General features: G+C 39.3%; 1 protein-coding gene across 8 annotated transcripts in view; it reads right to left on the reverse strand.

The window, feature by feature from the left end:
- The window catches only part of NAV2 (neuron navigator 2), a 428149-nt gene that overhangs the window by 46163 nt on the left and 369562 nt on the right, over window positions 1-12424 (reverse strand). For all 8 annotated transcript variants that reach the window (XM_054067065.1, XM_054067064.1, XM_054067063.1 and 5 more), the window contains 3 exons: window positions 10263-10401; window positions 4833-5124; window positions 3249-3951 (listed from right to left, as the gene is read on the reverse strand). In XM_054067065.1, coding sequence (XP_053923040.1) covers window positions 3249-3951; window positions 4833-5124; window positions 10263-10401 — 1134 coding nt within the window. The remainder of the gene's footprint in view (window positions 1-3248; window positions 3952-4832; window positions 5125-10262; window positions 10402-12424) is intronic.

Here is a 12424-nt window from a genome sequence, read left to right on the forward strand (position 1 = left end):
AAAGCATGGTTGGAGCAGAATGACTAGCGTCTCCAGTTTGCACCATTGTTGCCTGTGATGCAACTGCAATGCTAATGTTAATTACTATTAACAGTCAATGGGAAAAGTCCTCAGAAGTGCAGAAGTGTCTTAGAAGTAAGCACGGTTAAGACATTATCAATCATTCAAAAAATGATCCTCAAAATTATGAGAGAAACTATTGACTCCAGCTTAAACATCCAGCCCAAACATTACTTCTGTTTCTGCCACTCAGTTCCTGCCACTGCCTTTGGAGTCTTCCTCATACATACCCATACGGATTTGTTTTTTCCTTATCAACAGTGTGGAGTATGGGGAATGATACCTTTCAAAGCAGGTAACTATTGGACTGTAGTCCTCAGAATAGAGCACTACAGAACTTTTCTACAAGATCTCCCGAAGACTCATGGCTGGATATGCACCAATCAGCACTTCTCTGCTTTTGATTATGCCCAGGTTGTTCGTACACCACATGCACACTAAGTCACTTTGTCCAACACTTCCCAGAAACACAAGCTGCACAATACAACTGGGCACCCTACAGAAGCACTGCACCTACCGCATGGGTGCCACCTGCAGCTCCAGTGCACCTGCGCAAGATGCCTGGGACACATTTCAGCTGGACTGTTGGTGTTGCACCTGGACAACACTGCTGGATCAGGCTACGATGCCAATCTACATCTGTCTTATAATCCAGCACTGCTCTGTGTCATGATCCTCTCAGCACATGATGTAGACATTGACAAGCCAGCACAGATCTGGCAAACTTGGTTCATTTGGACACTACACCTCACTCATTAGGAGACAGTGACTTAGACAAGTCAGTCTGAATGACAAAACCCATTCCTACAAGGATTTAGAGAAGTATAGAGTCTAGGTTTTATTTAAGAGTTAATGTTTTAAAGTATGAAGAAAAATATCAAACCATACTGCAATGATATGTGGCCTCCAGCAACACCAGCTTGGGGTATTCCTGCTCCTATGCCATTGTCTACCACCTCTTCAGATGTACTGAGGGAACTGTACTCTGGCAGACAGGAACCCAGAGCTTAAAAACCCCAACCACCGACACAACAGTTTTACAAGCTGTTTTTAAGCTATACAGTCTTCCCCAAGTGTTTCACAACACTTCTAATACAACTGAAAGGACGCTGTGCTGCGGCACAAAAGGAAACATGTTGCTGCTAAAGGCAATGCCTGGTCCAACCACAACCTTGTAATGAACACTTTCAGAATAGGATGCAATCTGAAGAGCGTTCCTTTCAGTCCAGAGAAAATCCAACGCAGCAAGATAGTCACATCAATACAAAGACTATCTCTGAAAGGACACATCCTACATGGAAGGACACTTCACTCCTATCTGCTATCATTGACAAGACACCAACATATTTGAGCTGGCTCTTGGGTCATGAAAGTCCCCCATTAACAGAAACGCAATGTATTATATACTGCAAAACATGACGGGCCAATTTATGAATAAATCTATCAAGATTAATGATGGCTTCACTTAAGGGATATGCCAGATACATAATATCAGAGCTAATGCGAATATTGAGGTAACAAAGACAGGAATGGCTCTCATCACAGAATTAATTTCACAACATAAGAGTTATGTATGTTCAAAGACTTGCAGGCAAATCTATACCATTACAAAGGTATGGATTCCAATTTATTGTATATTATTAAAAAAACTACAGGGCCGAGAGGAAATATGCAAAAACCAACACGTGCAACTGATCTCAACTGACTATGAAAATCAAACTCAAAATCTTTTTAATTACCACTCCAGAAATCAGTAATAAGCAGATATGGTCAAATTCAACTCTGACGCATTTCAATGCATGACTATTTAGAGAGTGTGGTGAAAATTCAAGAGTGAAATTGTAAATCAAAACATGGGAAAAGTTAAATTGAGCCTCACTGTCTTCTCTTGAAGTTTCCTGTATTGCTAATTCAGTATTTCAATTATATGGACAGCAACATGGCTTTGTAGCAAGCAAAACAAAAATGCCAATCAAACTTCACGACTAACATGCCTGAGGCTTGCAACGCTGAAAACCTGCATTTTTCACAGGGTATGCACTAGAAAAATGAGAGGTCTATTGGAGGTTTTAAGTAGTCATTGACGAAAATTAAATATTCTACAGGATGTAGTTCGTCTAACGACAACCAGGATTAAAATAAATGAAATCTATTGAATCAGCCTCACGTAGGCTCTTCAAATACCACTCATACGAAAAAAAAACAGTTTACAGCTCTTTACAGCATTAGCCTAAGCTGCCATCACAGCCATTATGCTTGCACTGGTGCTTCAGATGGAATGTGGCTTTCTCACATCACTGGAAGCAGGATGATAGCATAACTGTATGGGTATTATGGGCGTCAAGACAAAATGAAATGCAAAACACCACAACTTGAAACAGACAAGCTACTCAATGTCAAATTAAATTGAAATTGAAAAATCAATTAACAGAATCTTTCATCATTATCAAGGCGTTGATGTACACTGCATCAACAAATTAATTCCTGACCAACTCAATGTTAAAATAATGTGTGGGGTAGTGGTGGAGAAATAGAAGACAGAGAAAAATTTTGTTTTAAAAAAACATTATTAAAATAAGAAAGTTCAACCCAAATTAGACAGTAACTTTAGTTAGGGTTTTTCTACACAGTTGAATAACCTGAGGTTATAAGACTCAAAACACACTGGCCTAACCCACACAATTGAAGGATCAGTTTAGGTTACGCATGTGACTATATACTGGCAGGTCAAATTATGCCATTGTCATAATGGAAATCTGAAATAACTCTCCTGTTGGCAATTTATGACTTGATCCACCATTGGAGTATTTCCAAGCTTGCAACATATGCACTGGTGCAAGAATTCTTCTGTAAACTAGACATAAGAAAATTCTTATTCCTGCAATATCTGCATGGACAAAGCCTTTACATGTGATTTTGGTAACAGAGACGTGTATCATAATTGCCAAACTGCCTGTCAGACAGGTTTTCTTTTCCCAAGTGTTAATTTTTGCTGCTGTCACATGATGTACTGAGTATTTACAACATTGGCCAGCCTGCTTATGTGAAATTAAATGTAAATACAAAGACCTTGATGAAGGACGCTAAATAGTAAGTGCTCCACAAAACACAGCCAGTCGTGGCTTGAAGAGTCCTGATCATTCAGCTCCGACTAACATCATTGCACAACCAACGAATTTATTGCCTACCTGCGCAAAGTGGGAGAGGCCACATCAGGGTACTTGGCTCCTTGCTGGTGAGTACTTTGAGCTCCGCTAGAAGCAGTCTGTGATGCAGGGTTCACTTTAACAGAATTACATGAGGCCACGCTTTCGTTGTCAGACGAAATCCCTTTCTCTTTATCAGTCTGATTGACTAATCCTGGCAGAGAGTTTCCAAGGATTACCTTGGCAGGCTCTCTCATTTTAGGGACAGGCAACCCGGCTGATTTGCTGCTTATGTTGGAGTCTATGCTACTTGTGCTAGATCTATTCCCAGCTCCACTTCTGCTACTGGATTTGCTGGGCCGGGGTAAACTACGATACTGAAGATTAGTTCGGGCACTAAGTGCTAAGTAGCCATCATCCTGGTTCTGTGAGCCATCAACACTAGTCTTCCGACCAGTGGTCCTACCCATGAGTCCAGATGACTTTGGGATTTTTCCCAGGGTAGCTGATCTACTGGTGATAGTTGCCCCACTGGCAGTGATTATAGTCATGCCTACAGCTGACCCGCTCTGTTTCTTAAATCCGAATGTATTAGCATTAGCAGCAGTTGTTCTAGAGTTACTTGTGGGAAGCTTTTTGGATTCATCACCACTGCTGCGTCCTGCATCTGATGGGGAACGTTTAACATGTCCAGCTTTAGGAGATAGTCTACCCTTTTCTGATACCTTGGCGTCATCAGTTTTCCCTACAAAAATAGAAAAAGAATTCTAATATTTAATGACTTGAAAACATCAAGCAAATGATGAAACTCAAAGCAGCATGAAAAGCAAAAGCATGTTAGCCACCACAGTGTGGCTAGAAATTATGATCTAGTCTGCACTGAACTTACATGCCACTCTAGTGAGCTATACATGCAGACTTGCCAGAGAAAGTATGGGGTGTGTTTGCCCTTGAGAATATGAAAAGCAGAACACTCTTATGTAATAGTGACAGATAAGAAAAAAAATGTTTCCCTCTGTAGCTACTACAGATTGATCCTTTTTTTATCATTAGATAGAAGTAGTGTTAGGACATTAGTATAATTTTCCTAAAAAGCATTATTCAAGAGAGTATCCAACTTCAACTTTTCCAGGTACAATTGCATAAGAGGAGAGGCATTAATTTATATTACTTGATTATGCAAATTCAATCCATTTTCATTCACACATCTGCAAGTGCTAAAATCACTAACACATTCATAAGAAAATCCAGAATTAAGCAGTGTTTAGTATAAATTAACATGCTGGTTTAGTGTAGGAAAAAAAACATCTCTACAACCACACATTTGGACTTCAAAACTGGATTATCTATTTGTTCTTCATATACCAATACTGTGCCCAATAAATAGCTTGGCTTAAGCCTAGAGTTGTCATGAAAACAAATTTCACAGTGTACTAATCCAAAATATGCATTTTAAAAATAACAAAAACAGAAATGCAGACATACTAGATGCTCCCTAGGTTAAAACAATACCTAAAAATAAAGACAGCATTACCTGAAGTTCAGGTTCTGCCTCTGGAAACTATTTAAACTGTTTTCATACTGAACGCACTTTGGGGCTTGTTTACGTCTTACACCTTTTCTCACCTGTTCCAGGTGTCTTTAACGTGCCTGAGGTGGTTGAAGGTTTAGTCCTTGGTGTGGTAATGCCAACCTGAGCCGACATGCCCCGTCGCCAGGAGCCAGTCTGCGAAATAACAGTGTTCTTCCTACCAGAAGTGCTTTTATCAGATTCATCTGACACATCAGAGGGATTCCGCCTCCATTTAGATCCTGGTTCCATTTTTATGCCGCTATCGGATCCTCCGTCTGATTTCTTGACTTCATCACTGGACCACAAGGAATTCCGCTCAACCTGGGAATGCTTTTCTGCATCAGTCTAGGACAGATAAGGAATTGTAACACAACCTTCAGAGTAAGCTTTTCTTTTAAGAAGATAATGAATGAGGAACTTTAAACTGATTAATAACCTCAGCAGTCATCTCTAAGTACCAACAAACATAACAAGCCTTTGATAAAGAAATGTCACAGCAGGAAATGAACCCCAGCAATGACATTTTTTTTTTAATAAGCTAGGGATAAAATACAAAAAAAGTAGCAGTCATTCCCCTTAGAATGAAGAAAGGAAAAAAAAAAGAGAAAAAGCACTTGATTTATAAAGGACATATTCAGCTCCATGACATTTATAATCCTCCATCTCATATTTCTGATGAAACCTTTTACTGCAATGCCAAAAAAGCATTTCGAACCTGTGCAGCCAGCTTTCCTTTGTTCTTGCTGCTTTCCTATCTCTTGTCTCGCAATCTGATCTCCAGAGCATGAGGAGGCAGCTTTCTGAACAGATCTGAAGATGTGGAATGCTGTTTGTTCTAATCTAACTTATTTAAGAACTGAAGAAAGATGTCTCCACAACTACTTTCTAACAACACTCAAGTCTGACTTAAATATACAGACTACATCAGTTTTTAATTTATATTCAACTCTTACAAATGATTTTAACTTATCCTTTCCACAGATCGATTGTGCTGCCAATCTTTTACAGAGAATATTGCAAATATTAAGATCGAATACAGAATGCTCTGATTAGCAAGCTACTGCCAAATTCTCAGAAATGCTTAAATTAAATCTATAACTCTACATATATAATACATTCCCCATATAGTAGCATTTTCTGTTGCTAATGACACTCTTGCAGAATTCTACTTATCCTGTCAAATGCTGTCGATTAGTTTAATTTGGACAACTTTTGTAACACCACAACAAACTGTTTTGTGATAAGGCACAAGTGACAAATATCCATATTTGACCCTGACGTGAATAAAAATTTAATAGTTGAAGTGTTCTCCAGCCATCACAGTACCAGGAATGAGACTGCCAATTCAACACTTGATCACAAAGCTCCTAATTAAGAGCTGGTGAATTTTGGTAAGACATTAAGTGTCATTTCTTCCTTGCAGTCTCAGCAGAAGGTGAACGTGCTCAGCGCTGTGCAGCAGTCAAAAGGTAATATCGCTTACAAGGAAATGATTTTAAATACCCCGAAGTATTATAAAGCCCACAACCTTTTACTCCCTCTGAATAATAAGAAAAGCACAGGAAAGAATGCATGATTATTTATCAGGCTTTCAGCAAAATGGTATATTTTATTTTTAAGTTCCGAAAGCACGTTTCAAGTCTATGAGTTTTCTTCTCTTACCAGACCACACCATCAACATTAAAGAATCTAAAGGGGTTGTGGCTTAATTTCCTCTACTTCTTACTGTAATTAATTTTTTTTTTAAAGCCTGAAAAGCTAGTTTAGGTGATCAGTATGTGTAAGCTGACACCACATATCATAATGTGTTTCTTCAGTCACGTGAAATAGTTAGGGCCTGGGTCAATTGTCTGTATATTAAGCTTTTACACTAACAGGCATTTGCTGAAATACAGATTTAGATATTATTGTCTTGCTGTATTTTCCTCGTGCTATGCAAATGTCATTTCCCTGCCTCTCCATTCAAACAGAGCAGCTCAGCACAGACTTAATGAAACACTGCTTCTCATTTCTTCCTTTTTTGTACAGCTGCAAGGTTTGGGGATAATGACTTTTCTATTTATGAACGCTGATAGGTGTGTAACACATTCACAGTGTGACTGTTTCTATGTCCAGTGCTTCTGTAAAACCATCATTTCATGCAAACATCTCATACATTTTCTGATCTTAGAAGAGGGCACGGGCAAGAAGTAACAAATCACTAATCAACAAAACCACCTCAACATCATTCCTCACCTCCTCTCATTAGTATCTTGCTTCAAGTACCTTGTCTGAAACTGCAGATTTACACTGTTAGTGTTCAAGAGCAAGAAATACACCCACTTGTAAGTAAAAGGCTTATTCTAGAGTTGGTTGATTATGAAATATTCCTGTATGTTCTATTACCACCTCCTTAACATCTAGAAGAATAGTACAGTATCCACACAGAAAACACCATTGCAAGAGTCCTCTTATCTTTGCTTTCTTCCATTTCATTCCACTATTACACCCATGGCCAAAGCTTTGCCTGTAGCCTTTGAAATGTTGCACATCTACCCCTGAAGCCCTCTGGCTAGAGATGTTCTTGTTTAACCGTAAATATTAGAACAGCACAGAAACATGACTAAGGAATCAAACCCAAAACATGGTGAAAGCTGGCTTTGGGATTGCAGCTAAAACTCCACCTGCCTGAAAGGCGTGGAGTAGGTGAAAGTGGAAATATTGTCTTCTGAAGGTCATGGCAAGACACGGCGAGCATAAACTAGGAGCAAAGCCTACCACCTGACTGAGCTGGCAGTAGCGGTAACCACATGGATTCCTGAACTTATTCCTACAGTTTTGTAAGTCTACTCATGAGGCTGTGAACAGACCAAACCCATCTTTCCTCCAATTAAACTAAGAAGTTGTCTTGATCCCACACCTTAAAGGTCTTGCTGTTTTCTAAGTAAACAAATTGTTTCTCTTCTGTTTTCTAATCTTTTTAGCATTGCATGAATAAGTTAAATTACTTGATCTCTTTCTCTTTTCCATCTTCTTTCAGTTAAATAAGTTATTTTCAAATGTCCACCAGGTATTAAGTTCTCTTTGTATGACATGACTTTAGAGGCATTCTATACGCAGTGCTGTGTTAAAAGGTAATTTACCTAAGTCTCTGCAATATAAGCGAAAAAATTAGGGCCTCAAAAGTCATGTATCTACATTAAGTGGTCTGGTATTTGGCATAATTGGAGCAAGACAAGGGAATATGGGAAGGCAAATTCTAGTTCCAATCACTAGCTTGCTCAGAAATAACTTGTGAACATTTTCATAGCCCTATCACCGAAAGGGACTACGACTATGATGTCTGAGAAGGAGTTAATATCATATTTAAGTCCTGCTTTTCAAAGACGGAGAAATTACAGATCTGGAGGATAGGGTACTCAAGAGCTCTGAAAATCCATTTCTTAGTTCAGACTTTTTTCCTCCTGCAAGCATGTCTTCTTCCTTTGCAGAGATGATTCTGCATGTTACTGATTTTATCAGCAGCCACAGACATGTTAGGACTCTCTCCCTTTGATGTTGCTGTACTATTTGTCTGGACTCCCAGTTGCATGTGTATTAGCTGCGAGCTCCCTCTTTAATTATCTAAATTCCAACTTGTGTACCATCTCAAAAACATGTGGCGGAATCACAGCAGCTGAAAAGTTAAGTGCATAGCATTAAGGAGAATTAAAGCAGCGGATACCCTGGGAAGAAAATCCCACATCCCTCTGCTGATGTTTGTCAGTCCTTTGTGTCTTGCCACACAGGCAAACGCAAATCTGGGCACAGGGATCATACAGTACTCCAGGTAAAACAGAAAAGGCATATAATATGTAGCATTCAATGTGTCATGAGCTGTGAGAACTACTTTGAGCAGCAACAAAATCAACCCTGCAAGCTATGCAAGGTTCCATCACTCCAAGCTATTCTCAGTCCCTTGATTGAGAAGATTAGGATATTCTGTCCAAACAAAACCAAAGTACTTATGGATAATAATTTGCAGATAATAGTAATACCTAGAATAAATACTGTCAGCCATGAAAACTGAGGAGAGAAGCAGGTCACACACTCATCAACAAACTGCAAACACAACTTGTATGTCTCAGGTCTCAGCTTCGCCTTCTAATGACTATGCTCTACTGTCCGTACAAGCCTTTTCTTCTGTGTATTGTCCGTGCTCTCCTGGCTACTTTAACAGTTGTGGAGGAGGAAGACGAGTTCGTCAACACAGATTCTGATCTCTCAGAGGTGTTTCCAAGAATGTGACCCATCAGAGGATAGATGTCAAATTAGTTTCTATTTTTTTCCCTTAGCTTAACGTTTAGTCATGTCTCCCTTTTTCTTCCTTTTTTTTTTTTTCTAGTAGTATCACAATGTTGAGGCAGTAACAACTGTCAAAAAACACTTTTAGTTGTCTATATTACTCTCTCAGTTATGGACTGCAAAGCACACTTCATAGACCTTAACTCCTCTCAACTTGCAAAGGACTTTTATTAGCACATATGCAATCCCTGATAAACAACTCAGGGCTAACTAGAAATCTTTAAAGTAGACTCAAATATGCACTTTGTGGCAAGGGAACAAAGACTAATAACATGTGCTCACACCACAGCCCTATAGGCAAGAGTAACACTTCACAGCAACCATACTTCTAGACTAAAACTCATATTAAAACCAGATTTAGGGTCCAGTCATAAGAAGGACTGGAGAAGAGTAAAAGAAGAAAGAAGCAGAGGAGGTCACACCTATACACCCCTCCTCTACCTGCTGCAAATGCCAAGTCACTGCATCCCAGTTGCTTTGATACACAACACCTGAGTTCATTGAGCAGGTGTGTGTACGAGGAACAAAGCTGGGCTTCTTAGTCCTGTAATTTTGCAAACAAAACTGTATACAACTGGGAAAAAACAAAGTTCCTATTACTGCAAGTCTCTATATTATGCAGTTAATTGATGAATGAAAAACTGTTGGACACCTTCACTTGCTTTATCCTCTTTGGATGCGTGGTGCCAAATGAGAAAGCCTGCAGGAACACATAGCCCTGGAAGTTTAAAATAATCTACTTCATTTGCCTAGCATGCTTACGCTTACAATGGAAGTGGAAATAATTTTGAAACCTTGGTGTTGACTTAATAAATTCTATTCTTCAATAAAAAACATCGTAATTTTTCTACTGCTAAAAAAAAATATCCCATTTACTGACGTGCATTTTCTGTACAACAGTGCAGCTAGGAAGACAGAACCCATTTGTCACAACTCTGCTGCAGCAGAGACACCACGGATTTCACATACGGAGGAAATATTCATAAATGCTACATATGATAAGGTGGTTGGTTACCACTGTTTGACACTGCCTTTTCAGTGATACTGTCTGCAGTGAAAGTTGTCTGTGTGTTCAAGTTTGTCCAACTTAAAACAATTATACCTATTGCACAGAGAAGATAACAAATATCAACGTTACTTGTCTAAACCAGAAATCTTACCTGTGCATCTAAGTTTTTGCGGGAGGAGGCAGGTGTGTTGGCATAGGAGCTGATAGAGGAGCTAGTGTTAATGTCATCAGTACTGAGATTATCTATGGTGTCACTGATCCCACTGCTGACAGAGCTGCTGTCATCCCAGCTGGAGAAAAAGCACAACAAAGACAGAAAGCAAGGGTCAAAAGACAAAACGTCATTCAAAAGTAAATTATTATTTCTACAAGCCTTATCCTACTTGCGGATGCCAAATGAAAATGTTATGCTCATTGTCCTAACTTACCTTCATTACTCTTCAAGTCTAAATTAATACAGCTCATTAACTATATGGTTGCCATGAAGCCTAATGTATACCATCATTAAGCTGCTAGCACCAATGATGCAATTCTTCCTGACTCAATTGCAAGTTTGAATGAGTAAATAAACTTTCAAGTGACCCTCAAAATTCATTCCTGCAGTCCCAGAGCAGGGGAAGGTGCTGCTAAGAAGGCACCTCCAGGTAGGCGTAGAGCTGATTTGCTAAGCTGTAACACAGAGATGCAACTTAAATGCAAGGAAAAATTAATCTTGAAGCAAGATTTTATACCTGGTTGTTACATAGACCTGGGCAACAACCTGGATCTATCATCAACACAATCGCTGGTACAAGATATTTTTAATAATTGAAAGTTTAGTTGTTCAGATGGTACATAGCTCCGTATCACACATCCTTTTCAAGGAGATCTATTAACAATTCATTATTCAGGACTACCTTCTTCCAGTGTATGACAGCTTCAACATTTTTTATTAAAACAGAAACTGGAAATTTAGGAAACAGAGAATACCAACAAAAAAAAAACATGCCTGAAGTTAGGACAGACAGAATAAAAATGTTCTAAAAGTCAAGCTATATGCTCTGCTCCTAAAATGCCCTTAAAAATAAACTGCTTAAAGAAAGGATTTAGAAACTGGCTTACAAGTGCTCCATCTCCAAGAACAATAAAGCTGGGATTGAAACACTGTGCTCTGAGTAGGTCCGTGAAGACATTTCAGTCCACTGATGGATAAGTACTACTGAAAATGCATAAATACATATTCTACAGTTCATTTGCAAAATCTAGCAGTAAGAGCTCATCTTCCGGCAGCTCACTAGCTATTCTATCACCACAACCTCAGATTTTGGGAGCTCCAGATTCTCTTCACTATTGCATTTCTGTTTGCTTTACCAGTTTGTGACAAAGGCATTGAAGTGAGTTTTTTGACCATAGAGTGGATGCCATTCACAAATTGATACACTGGATGTTTAAAACATGCATTTAAAACTAGATTGTGTGGTATGAAATGGAACTATGTTAAGAAAGGTAATCTACGTCTGCTTTCTGGAATTTTATCCATAGCTTCACTACTGAATTACTATATAACCTTACTCTATAACCTTTGGCAACTCTGAAATGAAAAGTATTTCATTTTTCTCACTCAGTGTTACAAAACAGCTACCTGTGTGGGGTTTAACCATGCTTTAATAATTTGTAATTGCTTTTTTGTTACTTGGGAATATTTTGTTCATTTATATCTTTGTAAAGCCTTTCAGGAAACTGAGCGCAGCTTAACCAGCAGCACAATTACTGAACCCCTCAAAAAACAGTGGCCAAGGGACCATGCTCCTCTGCGAGCTGGCAGAAAGGGTTATTGCTTGCAGCTGCTCTTTGCTACTGCTTTGTTCCCAGTTACGGTCCTCATCAATCTGCCAGCACCATCACTTGTGCCAGCTCTGGCAGTATCACTGCAGACAAGGCCAGCTGGGAAGCTCAGATCAACAGTTTCAGCAAGAGGGATTAACTTTTGCCTTCAGGAAATTTGGGAGTGCTCAGCCCTGTTGCTCTGCTGGCAGAGGACAGGGATGGGGAGAGACAGGCACTGGGACCAACCAGTGAACGCTGCTACAGATTCCCCTTCAATGAACCTTCAGGTGGCCCTTCTTTGTCTCCTTCAGCTTACAAAAACCCCACTCCTGTCAGCTGTAATTGACTTCCAGGAGTGTCCTGGTTACAGGCAAGGCCCTGGCTTTGGAGGAAGATTTTCCAAACACTATTTGATAAATCCACAGGCTCTCCATCTCTCCTAATCAGAAAGACATCCTTCAGTCTACAGTATTGGTGATGCTACAATGTAAAGCGAAGTTATAATTT

This window comes from Cuculus canorus, chromosome 5 (assembly GCF_017976375.1).
Source record: "Cuculus canorus isolate bCucCan1 chromosome 5, bCucCan1.pri, whole genome shotgun sequence".
Lineage (NCBI taxonomy): Eukaryota > Metazoa > Chordata > Aves > Cuculiformes > Cuculidae > Cuculus > Cuculus canorus.